At 51.0% G+C, this 15,577-nt stretch overlaps 1 protein-coding gene across 1 annotated transcript in view; it reads right to left on the reverse strand.

Annotated features, from left to right (window-relative positions):
• Positions 1-12,028, reverse strand: part of CACNG8 (calcium voltage-gated channel auxiliary subunit gamma 8) — a gene marked incomplete at its 5' end in the record, with an annotated part of 17,795 nt that extends 5,767 nt beyond the window's left edge. The window contains 3 exons of the mRNA XM_019625737.1: positions 1,143-1,283; positions 2,205-2,288; positions 11,572-12,028. Of these exons, the coding sequence (XP_019481282.1) occupies positions 1,143-1,283; positions 2,205-2,288; positions 11,572-12,028 (682 nt within the window). The remainder of the gene's footprint in view (positions 1-1,142; positions 1,284-2,204; positions 2,289-11,571) is intronic.
• Positions 12,029-15,577: the final 3,549 nt, after the last annotated feature.

A 15,577-nucleotide genomic window follows, 5' to 3' on the forward strand; every position in this document is an offset into this window, starting at 1 on the left:
CCCCGCCCCCCCACCTAAGCTCCACCCCCTGATGATATAGGCCCCGCCCGATGGTCCGAGCCCCATCCCAAGCGTTCTCAACATTCCTCTCTAGCTGGCCCAGTTCCCGCTCCCGGGTAGTCTAGGACGTGCCCCAAATGGTCCAGACTTCAACCCATCAGGTTTAAGCCCCACCCCCAGACGGTCTAGGCCCCTCTCTTAATAGTCCAGATGGTCAAATCCCCATCCCAGGTGGTCTAAACTCTTCCTCAGTTGGTCCAGGTCCCGCCCCAAGATCGCACAGGCCACGACCCCAGGTAGCCTAGGCCATGCCCCAAATGGTCCAGACTCCGCCTGATGGTCCTTGCCCTGGCTGGCCCAAGCTTCTTGCCCCTGATGGTCTAACCTCCTCCTCAGCTGGTCCAGGTACCGCCCCAGATGGTAGGCCCTGTCCTCAGCGTAAGTTCCATCCCAGTGTTCAGCTAACCCCGCCCCCTGCATATCTTCACCCATCTCCAAAGCACCCCCTGTACTTTATGCTAAATCCGTCCACTTCTCTGGGTTCCGCCTCTTCGAAAAAGTTCTGCCCCCTGAAATCTCCCAGCACTACTCATTTTGGGTATTTAAAGGGGTTTTACCCTTAATGACATGCCTTACTCGGAGATGGTCTGGATGGTTTCTGTGAACCAGCCCCCCTTCTTGGATCCACTGGGATCCACAAGGCCCGCCCTTAAAGCAAGCTCTTCCATATCTGCGTCCAAATTACTTTCTCCCTCTGCAATGCCCAGACCTGCCCCTCTTTCTTCAAGACCCCAGTTCAGCCTCAAGGCCCCATCTCATCTCCCAAATTCCTCCCTTTTCCTCACCAGAACCTAATCTCCTCGCATCCCGGGTTACGCTCTAAACACCTGTCTGTGCTGGGCTCACTCGCCCCAAAAAGGTGCAAAGGCGACACCTACCTTCCCCAGAGGGTGACGATGGAGCTTGGGAAGGGCCTAGGCAGGCTCCGGGCCCCAGGAGGCGCCCGGGGTAAGGTTGTTTTGCTGCGCGCGCGCTCACGCTCACACACACACACACACACACACACACACACACTCACACACACACGCGTGGCTTCGCATGTGGGCCGCCCACGCCATTCTCCCCATCCCTCTGCCTCTCACCTGCTGCCACGAACAGGATCCCTGCGCCCAGAATGATGTTTCTCTTGGACTTGTAGACCCGGGAGGCGGCCACACACACGCCTCCAAGTAGCAGCAGGATGGCACTGAGGATGGGGAAGATGCTGGAGGCCCGGACGACTCCTGCAAGGGAGAAAGAGGAAGGGGCGGGGGGAGGGAAGGGAGGGGGGCAGGGTGGTCAGACGCAGCCACCTGCAAGTCTTCTCCACTTGTCCCTTCCTAGCTCTTCCTGTGTTTTTAGTTATTTGGGGTTTCATTCTCTCTCCTTTTTCTATAAAATTTATTTCTCGGTCTGATTTCCTCTCTCTTTTTATCTTTTTCTTTCTCCCTTGGCCTATTTTTCTCTCTCCTGGAATTTTGTTTTTTATTCCACTAAATCACTCTGCCTGTTTTTCTCTGAACTTCCATGCCTCTGTGCACTCCCTCCCTTTCGTTTTCTTTTTCGTATGCTCCTTCCCTTCCTTTCTGTACATTTCTTTTCTCCAGATCAAATCTCTTATTTCTCTCGCCTCTCCTCTTTACTGCCTGGCTTCATTTATAGCTCTGGGTTTCCCTTTCTCTCTCTGCAGTCCTTTCCACCCACCTCCCAAACCCCAGGCAAACAGATTTTACGATTTCTGAGTCTGGCTGAGGCCGCAGCCAATCATAATTCAGGAATTGCCGCGTTCTCAGGGTAATTACCAATCGCTTCACAGGCTTCCCCAGCCCTCTCCTGAGAATGGCCAGTCGGCGCTGCAGATTGCCTCACAGCCCAGAGTAAGTGGCCAATCCCAGCCCAGAGAGCGACAACCAGTCACAGCGCTGAGTTGCCTCCAGTGCCCAGCACAGTGGCCAGTCAGCTCCAGGGATCCCCTCTCAACCCGCCCCAAGGTGAGAGGAGGGGGGCGGGAAAGGGACTACCGAGCCAACCCCGGACCAAAGGATCTCAGTGCCTGGATTTGGATTGGCTAATACACCCATCCTCTGCGTAACGATCTAAGTGACCGGCCTCTCTCCCGCCCCCGCCCCCTGCCCAGGCCCCTTCAGTCCCGGACCCCCACGTACGGAGCAGATACTCCGCGCTGTCATGGTCGTAGTCCGTGTCCTCGGGGAAATGGTTTATCTTCACGCAGACGCCTCTTTTCAACCCTGAAGAGGGGTGGGGGTGATGGGGGCCTTAAGAGTTAGGGGAACCCCCCGTGAGAAAAGACCCTCCCCTTCCCTAAACCCCTTGTCTCTCTGGGTTGATTGGGAGACAGGTAGTCCTGGCTCTTGAGCCTCTCTCGGCATCTGGGACAAACTTTCAACCTCTCTGGCCTGAGTGTCCCGACTTAAAAAAAAAAAAAAATCCTCCAACTCTCACTAAAAGGCCACCAGGATTTTTTTTTCCCTGAAAACTTGGGCTAGGACGCTCTGCATCTCTGGCTTTGTTTACTCCTGTGTAAGAACAGGCTTTGATTTCAGCAAAGTCAAGGAGCCCTTCTAACCCTGAACTTGTTGACGAGTCTGAAAATGCGTGGGGAAATGAAGGAGGCTGCAGAGGGTGAGGAGGACTACATTTCCCATGAGGTCCTATGAAGTCTTGAATCCAATTGTGGGGAGGGGTGAGCGACCCCGGTGGGTCATGGGAGTTGTAGTCTCTTAAGTCTGCGTATAAGGAAAGGGATTCCCAGTGTCTTACCTGGAATCCGCTCGCTGGAAGGAAATGGAATGGTTGGAGCAAGCAGAGGCACGTGAAGAGGAATGCCTGTAGGCATTCAGTCTCACCCTCTTCCTCCACCTCAGAATCCTATCCTCAGAGCCAGACCTCACACACTTTGGGAATCTATCATCTCATCTTTGGGGACAATTCCTGTTCTAGCACATAGTTGGAGATTGATATATAAATAAGCATAAATATAAATACACCCCGTTCCCTTTATTATCCAAGCTCCTTCCAACCTCCAGGCCTTTGCCCATGTTGTGGAACATTCCACTCACATTCTTCATTGATCAAACACCCTACAAGTGAGCAGCTCATGGAGGACCTCCAGGAAGCGTTCCCTGTACTGACGCATGCGCACACACTCAATCCTCCCACTAAAGTTGGGTCAGGTTCCCCTCTGGGGTGCAGCAGCTCCCTGTGCTACCCGCTTTTTGGCATGCATGCAGTTGATTTGTGAGTTTCTTCTTAGCAAGCTGAGAGTTTCTGCAAGGATGGGGGCATGGGGTCTGATTCCTCTTTGTGTCCCTAGAATTGCCTGGCAGAAAGAAGGCCTCAAGAAATGAGTGTCGAATGAATGAGCGAATGAATGAATGAACAAAAGAACAAATGAATTAGTATAAGGATAGCAGAAGGGGAGATTAGAAGCAGAAGATGACAAGGAAAGGAGTGAGGATAAAGGCAAGGATTGGGAAGAAGGAATAAAAGGCAGTGAGTAATTCTGCTAAGAGCTAACATTGTTAAGTGCTTCCTACAAGTTCCCCAGAGTCCCATGAAATAGATAATGTTATTGGTGTCGTGCAGAGGCCAAACATTGGGAACCGGAGTCCCACTGCTTGATAATGAAGCCCAGCTCCATCACATCCTTATTCTGTAAACTTGTTGGCGTTACTTAGGACAACTTGCTTCAGTTCCTTCACATAGAGAAAGGGAATAATAAGACCTACCTCACAGGGTTGATGTGAGGATTGAATCCAGGTAAAGAGATTTAGCACTTTGCCTGGATCACAAGTGCTCAGTCGTTCAGTCAACATACCCATTGTCCAGATGAGGCACAGAAAGAGTTCAATTCACAGCTGATGGGTGGTAGAAGCAGATTCAAACACATAGCAGTTTGCCATACTGGGATGTAAGCATATGTGCTGTTCACCACTGTGTCCCCAGCCTCTAGAACAATGCCTAGCACATAATAAATGTGTAATAAATATTTTTATGAAAGAATGATTGAATGGGCCAATAAGCACATGAAAAGATGCTGAACATCACTAATCATGAGGGAAATGCAGATCAAAATCACAATGAGATGCCACCTCATACCCATTAGGATGGCTACTATAAAAGAAAATAAATAAATAAATAAAATAACAAGAGTTGATGAGGCTACGCAGAAATTGGAACTCTTGTGCACTGTTGGTGGGCATGTAAAGTGGTGCAGTCATTATAGAAAATAGTATGGAAGTTCCTCAAAAAATTAAAAATAGAATTACTATATGATCCAGCATTTCCACTTTGGGGTATGTACTCAAAATAATCAAAAGCAGGGTCTCTAAGAAATATTTGTACACCCATTTTCATAGCAGCATTATTCACAATGGCCAAAAGCAACCCAAGTGTCCATCAATGGATGAGCGAATAAACAAAATGTGGTCTATACACTCAATGGAATATTATCCAGCTGTGAAAAGGAAGGAAATTCTGACACATGCTACAAAATGGATATATCTTGAGGACATTATGCTAAGTAAAACAAGCCAATCACAAAAAGATAAATACTATATGATTCCACTCCTATGATGTACCTAAAGGAGAAAATTCACAGAGGCAGAAACTATTATAGAATGATGGTTGCCAGGAGCTAGGAGGAGAGGAAATGGGGAGTTATTGTTTAATGGAGACCAAGTTTCAGTTTTGCAAGATGAGACGAGTTCTGGAGATGGATGGTGGTCGTGGTTGCACAATAATGTAAATATACTTAACACCACTAAATTGTACACTTAAAAATAGTTAAAATGAGGGGGCCGGCCGAGTGTCGCGATGGTTAAGAACTGGCTTGGGATGCCAGAGGGCCCCGGTTCGGATCCCACATATGAGGGCCAGTGACACTGCCCTCCACAGCTAAGATGCTGAACAACAGCTCAACCTGGAGCTGGGCTGCCATGAGTCGCCAGCGACGGCGTAGGCTGCAGCCCCTGTGGCAGTGGGTTGCCATGGGCTACCGTGTGTAGCCAGCAGCCAGCATGAGCGGCCAGCAACCGCAGTGAGCAGCCGTCCAGAAGCCGGCGACTGATCTGCCTCACCCGGGAAGAGCGCAATGATGGTGCCAACTTGGGCCAGTGAAGCAACGTCCTCCACAACTAGACTGAGAACAAAAGGACAGCAACTTGTCTGTTCCCCTTCCCCCAATTCCCCAGCACTGTTCCCATCCCCCAATTCCCCAATAAAAATCTTAAAAAAAAAAAAAAAAGTTAAAATGAGGGCCAGCCAAGTGGTGTGTTGGTTAAGAACTGGCTTGGGACGCCAGAGGGCCCCGGTTCGGATCCCACATAGGCCAGTGACACTGCCCTCCACAGCTAAGATGCTAAACAACAGCTCAACCTGGAGCTGGGCTGCCATGAGTCGCCAGCCACGGCAGGTGGGTTGCCATGGGCTACCGTGTGTAGCCCGCAGCCAGCGTGAGCGGCCAGCAACCGCAGTGAGCAGCCGTCCAGAAGCCCGCGACTGATCTGCCTCATCTGGGAAAAGCGCAATGATGGTGCCAACTTGGGCCAGTGAAGCAACGTCCTCCACAACTAGACTGAGAACAAAAGGACAGCAACTTGTCTGTTCCCCTTCCCCCAATTCCCCAATAAAAATCTTAAAAAAAAAAAAGTTAAAATGATAAATTTTGTTATGTACATTTTATCACAATTTTTAAAAAGAATGAGTGACTGACTGAATGAATATACACCTCTCAAGTGTATAAACTCTTCTTACCCATCAGCACATCCATTACGGTGTGTAGGTAAGATTGAGAGTTCAAAGTTCAAGCCCTCTCCTTTCCTGAATGGGATCACAGTACTGCTCTCACAACATTAATGATAATTAAATGAGATTGAGCAGGGAGAGCACACAGCACGCAGACCCTGTCAGCAGATCAGTGGTGACAGCAGGAGTGATTACTAGCACTTCCTGAGGGCTAACCACATACCGGGCACTGCTCCAAGCAGTTGACAAGTATTAATGCACTTAATACTTATGACAAACCCTAGGGGTCCGAAGCAACAACAGGTCCCCTGCTTTATAAGTGAGGAAACTGAGGCATGGAGTGGAAGAAGCTGCTGAGTCCCATGCAGATGGTAAGGCATGGGGAGGGGAAGCAAGAGCAGCTGGGCGTCCGAGGTGGAGCGTGGTGGCTTCGGTGGCTGCAAGGACGGGCTCTAGACTCACATGCCAGGGCTGCCTTGAGCCTCCATGTCCTCATGACCTCACAGGGTTTGATAAGAGTTTAGTGAAACACACCGTCAAACGTCCTACACTCAGGGGTTAGGGGGCATCCTCTGTATGTTATATGACCTGATTGAGCTGGGAGCTTTCCACGTGGAGCGATGGCAGTGATGTGTCCCCGAGTCTCCCCGGGGGCCTGCCTCACACAGACCTGGGTAGGCTGGGGTGAAGGGGGAGAGGGCTGTGTTAAGGACACATGGAGAAGTGAGTCCCAGCAGGCTCTGCCCCTTACATGTTGGGCAGCTATGTGGCTGTCTCCCTTCCCCTTTCTGGCTATTAGCTTCTTGCTCTGACAAACACGAGAGATAATAATACCTTCCCTTGGTACAGTTGAGAGTGGGAGAACTCCACGAGATAATAAGGCATGCAAAGTGCTGAGCACGGGAGCTTTGTATAGTTGGCTCGAATAAATGGGCTCTGGGTCCTGGTTGTTGTGTAATGAGTGCGGACCTGGGACTGTATCTCAGATTCCTGGGGAGAAGTCAGACCCATACAGATGCCACCAGCCCCGGATGGCTTTTGGGCACTTGAAAATTGGCAATTGAGATGAGCTGTGAGTGTAAATTACTCACTGATTTCAGACTTAGTATGAAAAAAATTGCATATTTCATTAATAATTTTTATATTCATTACATGTTAAAATGATAATATTTTGGCTCTGCTTGGTTAAATAAAATATATGGTTAACCTTTATATGAGTATATTATATTGTATAAATGATATTCATTGAACTTTTTCCTGTTTACTTGTTTTAATGTAGTTCCTAGAAAAATTTAAATCATATATGCATCCTGTGTGATGCTTCTATTGGGCCATGCTGGACAAGACCCTGGGACTTCTGGGTTATCAAGGAGCAGGGACTCGGGGCTTAGTCATCTGAATTCTGAATAATAAGAAGAACAACAAAATATAAGCTGCATTACCTAGCCCTTACACTGTGCCTGCTAACCTTTTAAATGCTTTATACATACTAACTCACTGACCGCCTCCATAACCCTACGGTTAGGGGCTATTCTAATCCCCATTTCACCAATGATGGAAATAAGGCACAGAAAGGTGAAATATATGGCCCAAGGTCACCCTGCTGTGTGTAGCAGACAGGAGATAAACCCTATCACTACATTCTCCTGAGTTTCTCAGAGATGGGGATGGACTCCAAGAACTCCCAGGGACACAGTGCCTTCAGGAGGAAGTGACTCAATGGGACCAATTTCTACACTCCTGGATCCCTGATGGGCTGGAGGTTGGTGGATGTATTGCTTTGTTCTCTTAGGAAACAAAACAGACCTGGATTCAAATCCAGACTCTACTGCACATTAGCTGTGTGACCTTGGGAAAGTGACTTCGCTTCTCTGAACCTCAGCTTCCATTTCTAACAGATGGGGATTTAATAGTACATAATGTTCTTGTGAGTATTCAGTAACAAATGAATGACAATTATGGTAATAATAAAGCCAGCCTGCGCATATCCCCTCCTTAAAACACTTCCTTGGGCCGGCCGAGTGGCACGATGGTTAAGAACTCGCTTGGGATGCCAGAGGGCCCCAGTTCGGATCCCACATATAAGGGCCAGTGACACTGCCCTCCACAGATAAGATGCTGAACAACAGCTCAACCTGGAGCTGGGCTGCCATGAGTCGCCAGCGACGGCGTAGGCTGCAGTTCCTGTGGCAGTGGGTTGCCATGGGCTACCGTGTGTGGCCAGCAGCCAGCGTGAGCGGCCAGCAGCCGCAGTGAGCGGCCGTCCAGAAGCCGGCGACTGATCTGCCTCGCCAGAGAAGAGCGCAATGATGGTGCCAACTTGGGCCAGTGAAGCAACATCCTCCACAACTAGATTGAAGAACAAAACGACAGCAACTAGTCTGTTCCCCTTCCCCCAATTCCCCCAGCAATGTTCCCATCCCCTCAATTCCCCAATAAAAATCTTTTTAAAAAAAACAAAACACTTCCTTTGCCTTCCAGGATACCCTTTTCCTCATTTCACCCAAACCTCTGTGGCCACTCCTTTCTCCACTCCCTCTGCTGGCTTCTCATCTCTCTGATTGTCTTTTAATAGCGGACTAGCTCAGATTGTAGCCCTTCAACCAACTTTTTGCTCTCTGTCTCTTCTCATTCTCTAAGTGACCTCATCCGTTCATATGTCATGACTCCCAATTTGTAACTCCAGCCCAGACTGTCCCCTGAACTCTGGCCTCATATCATATTGCTGACAGCCTAGTCAAGGTCTGCAAACTGCGGCCCATGGGCCAAGCCCAGCAAAAAGTGGGTTTTACATTTTTTTAATGATTGAAAAAATATCAAAAGAGACTATTTTGTGGCAAGTGAAAATGAAACTCAAATGTCAGTGTCTGTAAGTGGAACATAGCCATGGTCATTCACTCACATGCCATCTCTGGTTGTTTTCAGTAGCAGTCATGACAGAGACTGAATGCTGCATGAAGCCTAAACTATTGAGTGCATGGCACGTTACAGGCCCTTTACCATGCTCACTGCTGTCCTAGGTGATGCTATCTGTAATAGGCATTCTAAGTTTAACAGGTCCAACACCAAACTCAGGATAGCCGTCCTTATACTAAATTAGATGAGAGAAATAAAAATAAAGAAAACAAAATACCTGCCGTGCCATCTTATGAATGCTCCCAGCCCCCATTCTCAGGCCTTAGAACAGTGATTCTCAACTACAGGTAATTGTATTCCTAGTCTAGAGACAGATGTCACAACTGGGAGGTGCTACTGGCATTTGGAAAGTAGAGACCAGGATGCTGCTAAATACCCTACAATGCCCAGGTCAGCCCCCCACAACATGCAATTACCATCCCAGGATGCCAACCACTCCAAGGTTGAGAAATGCTGCTTTAGAAACACCCCAGCTCTTCTCTCTCGTACCCCATAACTGCCCACCAGCAACTCCTGCCCGCTGGAGCTTTGGAATCCGGTCTGAATTCAAACCACTTCCCAAACTCCACCACTCGCACCCCAGACAAGCCACTCTTGCCTTCCCCTTAGTTTCCCAGCACAGCAGGAACAGCCATCCTGTGAAAATTTAAGTCAGCTCATGTCACACCTCTGCGCAAGAAGCTGCGTGGAAAGCAAAAGACCCTGCCGAACCTAGAAGAACACACAAGTTCAGGGCCCTCCTACCTGGTCCCCCTAATGCATCCTGCCCAGCAGCCACTTGGCCTCCCCGCCACACACACTCACCCCTGTCATCCTACCTCAGAGCTTTTGCTCTGGCTCTTTCTGCAGCCTGAAGCCTGCTCCCCCAGACAGCCACTTGGCTCCACCTCTCACTTCCTTCAGACCTCCACTCAACGTCATTTGCCTCCTTCTACACAATTTCACACACTTGCCCCTCACACTACCATCTGCTCCTTGGCTCCTTTTCCTCCTTGGCACTTGGTTCTAGCTAACGCCCTAAATGTTGTATTAGTTATTTCCCTTATTATCTGTTTCTCTCTCTAGAATATAAGACATAAAAACAGGGACTTTTTGTTTTTTTGTCTGTCTTCTTTTTTTTTCTTCACTGCTATAGTCCCAGAATCAAGAATAGTTCCTGGCACATAGTATAAACTCAATAAATATTGGTTGTTGAATGAATGAATGAATGAATGAATGAATGAACGAATGGCATTCTTACTCTATGCCCTATGCTGTCCTAGGGGTTGCAGGATGCAAGCTGGCCCAATTAGCTCTGTGCCTGGTGCTGGGTCAGACCAGCGAAGGAACCTAAAGTCAAATGCTCACAGGAGGAGAAAAGTAACAAAATGAGAGAAGTGGTGGAAATGTGAGGCAATAGGGAGCCAAGGCAGCTATGGGGAAATGGAAACCCCATGTCTGATCTGAGGAAGCAGCTGCTACTCAGATCCGGCCAATCATGGCCACTGCAGAATGCAGGCCCTGTGCTGTCAGTTCTTCTACTAGTTCAAAAGAAGCCGGAAATCGGATTTTCAATGTGAAATCTCCCTATTTTTAAATGTTGGCAACTGATTCAGATTTGGGTTTCAGTTTGAAACACCCCACATGCCAAACAAAGCATATCTGCAAATCCTTTCCATCAGACCTAAGTTCTCTTGGCTCTGCCCCATCCACAGCTGGGTGACCTTGGGCAAGTGGCTTAACCTTTCTGAGCCTCAGTTTCCTCATCCCCAAAAGGAGGGTGGTGCCCAGCTCACAGGATTAAATGAGATAATAACATTCCCTGCTCATCATGACTGCTCTCAGCAAAACAGAGGAGAGGATGGGAAAAAGAGGGGCAAAACGGAGAAACGGAGTCTTTTTGGTGCCCAAGGGGGAGCTTTGGGATTGGCTAGTCTCACTCAGTATTGCGGACGGGCTGTGAGGAGGCTCCTAGGAGTGAAAAGATAGCAGTCATCCAGGGGACAGATGCAGAGGGATCTGGCAGGAGGGAGGTTGTGACAGGGAGAACAGGATCAGGGGTAAAACAGAGGCGGAGGTTAGAAAAGGCAGTGGAACCAAAGAGCAAGGAGGTCTGGAAGGAGAAAGAGAATAAGGAAGCCTGGAGTGGAGGAAAGATGAGACAGCCATCGGGAAGGCAAGGGAGGGCGAGGAGCAGGCTGGGAGTTGGAAGAAATCCTGATGGGAGACCTGATGGGGAGAGGCAAGCAAGACCAGAGGGAAAAGCGTCAGGGGAGAAAAGAGGAGAGGGCTATGAGTATGGCAAGTAGGGAACGATGTTTGAGGGGAGAAACCGCCAACGTGAGGCAAACGGTTGGAGGAGATGAGGAAGGGGCTGTGAATGGGGCCCAGAGAGTTAGGGGTACTGGGAGGACTGGGGTAAGATGTGGGGAGAGAGAAGATGAAATGGGGCATGAAGGAGGGGGAGATGGGGGCCCGTCTTAGAGGAGGGGGGTCAAGAGAAATGGTGAGAGGGCAGGAGGGAGAAGCAGAGGGCTGAGTGGAGGCAATGAGGCAGAGGCAACCCATGTGAGCACGAGGTGAGATGGAGGAATGAGAGGCGGACGGAAACACTAATGAAGGAAAGAAGATAAGGGGGTTCAGAGGGGCGGAGGCAGCGAGTGCAGACACGGAGGGAGGCCTGAATGGAGAGCACGCGGGGCAAGCGGAGGGGAGGGTTCAGTCGAGGACCAGGATGCAGAGAGTTGAAAGGATAGAGAGGAGTGACCGGTGAGCCTGAGTGCGGAGGAGCAGGGGAAGCCGGGCCACCCATGGAGACCACTGGGGAGATTCAGGAGAGGCGGGGGAGGGGCACAGCGGGCCTCCACCTACCTTCCAGGCAGCAGATCCTCCAGAGGCCTGAGTGGGTGAGGCCGCCGGGGTCCTTCTTCTCCGAGGAGCCGCCGCCCCCGCGGTGGGGCGGCCCGTCGTCGCTGGCCGTGAGGTTGGTGGTGTTGCAGATGAGGGCACGCGTGTACAGCCAGTAGTCGGTGCTGATGGCAATGGTCATGAGGCCAAAGGCGGCGAAGGCGCCCACGGTGGTCAGCAGCACCTGCACCCCTTTCTCACACCACAGGCCCCTCTCTTCGTTCCAGCGCTTCAGCGACTCCAGTTTGACCACGGGCAGCCGGGGGGCCGTAGGCCACCACCGGGGCAGCGGGGGCGGGGCCGTGCCGGCGGCTGGGGGGGTCACAGCGCAGGCAGAAGAGGGGGGTCCTGGGCCCAGTGGGGCTGGGGAGGGGGCTGCAAGGACGAGGCTCGGCCGGGAGGGGTCAGAGGGCGGCCATGGTCACCAGCTGGTGGAGGGCAGGCAGCGACATAAAGGGTTAGACCAGGAGGCACCAATACCTCGCCAGCCTCCCCAGGCACCCCCACTCCAAAAAGAACCCCACGATTTCCTTGGTTGAACAGACTACTTCCACTATGCTTCCCACTGCCTCCCTTTCTGTGAAAAAACTCCCTGTGCTCAGGAAAGTCTTCCCACTAACCCCACTCCCAGAAATAGCCCCACCATTCCTGACACTCTAGAACACTCCTCCAGCCTCCTCCAGCCCCCTCCAGTGCCTCCCCTCTGGTCACTGTCCTCACTACTGGGAAAGCCATCCCTCACTCCAGCCCCCGTTGCTCCTCCTCCCAAGCCCCCCCCCATTCCTCCTCTCCTACAAGATCCCCACTGCTATTCTCCTCAGACATTTCTACTTGCTCCCTGTGTTCCCGACAAGTTCCACCTCTTCACCCGCTGTGTACCCTACCCAAGAAACATAAACCTTTCCATCTCTCCTCAGCTAAGAAGAAAATCTTCCCAAGAATTCTCAGTTTGTACAACCTGGAAGAACCACATGGTTACCACCACCACCACTTGCCCACCCCAAACACATCATCTCCTCCGCCTGGGAACCCCCTTCTCCACACAGACCCCTCTGTCTCTGGACCAAGTTTCTCAACCTCCAATGTACCTTGAAAAGGTCACCAGAGGCCCTTTCAAGATACTGATACCTGAGTCCCACCTGAGAAACTCTGATTTCATTGGCCTGGTCTGCTGTGGCTCTGAGCATCTGGGCTTTCAAAAGCTCCCTGGGGGATTTTAATGAGCAACTAACACTGCAATGGACTCACTGGTTTAGAAGAATGCCCCCCATCTCCATCAGTTGCCTCCCACAGCCCCCCATGGTCTCCCTTGGACTATCCCCATATCCTACTATGTCTTTGACTCAAGAAAAACCCCCACTCTTTCCTTTGCTTAAAGAAGTCTTCCAATCTGGCCCCCGCTATCTCTACAACTTAGACGAACTCCTCATGACCATCACTTTCTCCTTCTCCATTAAGAAAAATTTCCTCCATGAGCTCCACGGCATTTTCTACTCAGAGGAATGCCTTCCTCCAGACCCCCAATTTCTCTCCATTCAGAATCTCCCAAGCTGACCTGTAGCCCACTGCTGTCCAAGGAAATCCATCCCACCCATTCCTTTGCCCTTCCACCATCTCCCACTCCTCCAACCCCCACCCCAGGGCAAACCTCTTTATCTCATCACACCGATAAACCCCCCAACTCTAGAACTCCCCAACTCACTTGGACCTCCCACTCTCTGTTCAAGTTACAAGAACCTTTCCCCAGCCCCTTCTCTGACTGCTTTACATCATGAAGAATCCCCTTTACTCCTGCCCTCTTCTTCCACATACTCTGACGCCTAGCGTCTCATCTACTCAGGCAAATCCCCTTCCCGCCCCAGGCTTCCCTTCTTGGAAACACCCCCAGGACTCCCGCTACTATATCACCTGTGCAGGAACATACATTGTACATGCATTTTCTTCCAAATTTCAAAAGAACTCCTTCACAGACAGTGCCCCTCAGGAAAAAAAAAATGATCTACAGGACTCCAACTCTCTTTCAATTAGGAATAATTTCCCACACTGCACCCCTTCCCCCAGTGTCCATTCATCCCCCTCTTCCAGAGCAGTCCCACTGCCATACCCTCAGCCCTGCCTTCCGCCCCTTACCCCAACTCTCCTTCCAGGCATGTGTCCTTTACTTGCTTCCACCACGCACTCTTTCCTAGACTTCGTCCCTGAACACCCTATTATAGTTAAAAGCCTGGAAGCCATAGAAGAAGGGAAAAACCACTCTGGGTCCCAGTACCAGGGTGACCTTGGTCTCTTCTGCCCCCATCAGCTGGCCCCCACTAGGTCTACTCCAAGGAGAGGCAGTTGAACAAGGTTGTGTATGGGGGGGTGTCTCTATGGCAACTGGGCCCAGCGCCCCACACATGTGTTCCCTCTCCCACCTCAATTCCTGCCTGCCCACAAGCAGCCCCTACCCCAGCCCCATTTATCAGACACTGGACACTGCCACCGGCAGCCTCCCTCTCCTTGATGCTGGCCCCTTCCTCTCTTTCCTCTCCAGGCATACGCTGAGTTTCTTCTCCTCTCCATCTCTGGGCTTCTGCTCTCCGGATCTGTGCCCCTCACCACCAGAACCACCACCTCCACTGTCCTAGCACATTTCTCTCCCATCCAGGTGAGCCTGTGACCTCAGGATGTACCCTTCCCCCTGCTGTGCCCCCTACAACCCAGGATAAGGAGGGAATGGAAACAGGAAGTAAATGAGGGAAATTCTCCATCAAAAAAAGATTTGAAGACCTTCTCATGTTGTCGATTTGGGGGGCAATCTCTTTGGCTCTAGGGGATGTTCCTTTAGCCCATCTGTCAGCGGCAGCAAAGGAGGAGAGAACAGGGGACCCCCAATTCTAAAGCTTCCGGATATGACAGGGGTCACCGTCCCCTCTCCCTCTGAAGGGGACCAGCTCTTTCCTCCAGAATTAGGGGATTACAGACCCTTCATTCTACATCCACCCACCTCCGATTAATAAAAAGATCTGTCTCACCTCTGTTAATGATAGGTCAATTCTCCGATGCACTGGGGAGAGCGCGATGAGCCCCCCTGTCGGCACCCCTCCCCGAAAAACCCTTGTGGGTCCCAATTCTCACTGCTCCCCCTCCCCCAACAGCAAAGGACCCAGGCGTCCGACCTGGTTGGCGGGGTGGAGATGAGGAGGCGTATGGGGGATGGGGGTGTTGAGGTGGGAGGGGAGGCAGAGGGGCAGCTCTGAGCTCGGGTCCCAAGGGATTAGGGGGGTCAGGATGGGGGGAAAAAAGGTGAGGAGACAATTTGGTTCTCGTGTCGCTGGGTAAAGTGCGGAGCTGGAGGACGAGAGGAAGGCAGGGAGGAGGGAGGAGGGGGAGGGGGAGCCGCTGAGGATGGGGGAGCCACAGAGTGGAGATGGCTGGGGGAGAAAGAAAATGATTGGGGGGCAGGGTCTGGGCAGAAGGAAGCAGGGGAAAAAGAGAGGGAGACCCGAAGAGGGAGGGAGAGAGACAAGGAGAAGCGGAAAGAGAGAGACCCGGAGACTGGGAAACAGAAACGGGGGAGGGAAAAATTTGGGGGAGGCAGTGACTGGTAGCAGAAGGAAGTTGGAGAGAGAGAGAGAGAGAGAGAGAGAGAGAGAGAGAGAGAGAGAGAGAGAGAGAGAGAGAGAAATATCCAGAGAGAGAGAAGGGGTCAGAGACAGAGACCCAAAGAGAGAAACCAAGAGACTGGGGGGAAGGTGGGGGATGGGGAAGGGTTGGAGTAAGGGAGAGGATGGGGAAGCAGGGTCTGGGTAACAGAAAGAAAGAAGAGACAGTGAGAGAGTCATCCAGAGAGAGGGGGAGAGACAGAGAGAGGCTGAGAGGATGGGGGAGAGAGAGCGAAATAAAGGGGGGAGAAAAAGTGAGGATGGGGCAAGGTCTTAGCAGAGAAAGGTGTTTTAGAAAGAGAAAAGGAGAGAGAGAGAGAGAGAGA

The sequence above is a fragment of the Hipposideros armiger genome, unplaced genomic scaffold, assembly GCF_001890085.2.
Source record: "Hipposideros armiger isolate ML-2016 unplaced genomic scaffold, ASM189008v1 scaffold_639, whole genome shotgun sequence".
Lineage (NCBI taxonomy): Eukaryota > Metazoa > Chordata > Mammalia > Chiroptera > Hipposideridae > Hipposideros > Hipposideros armiger.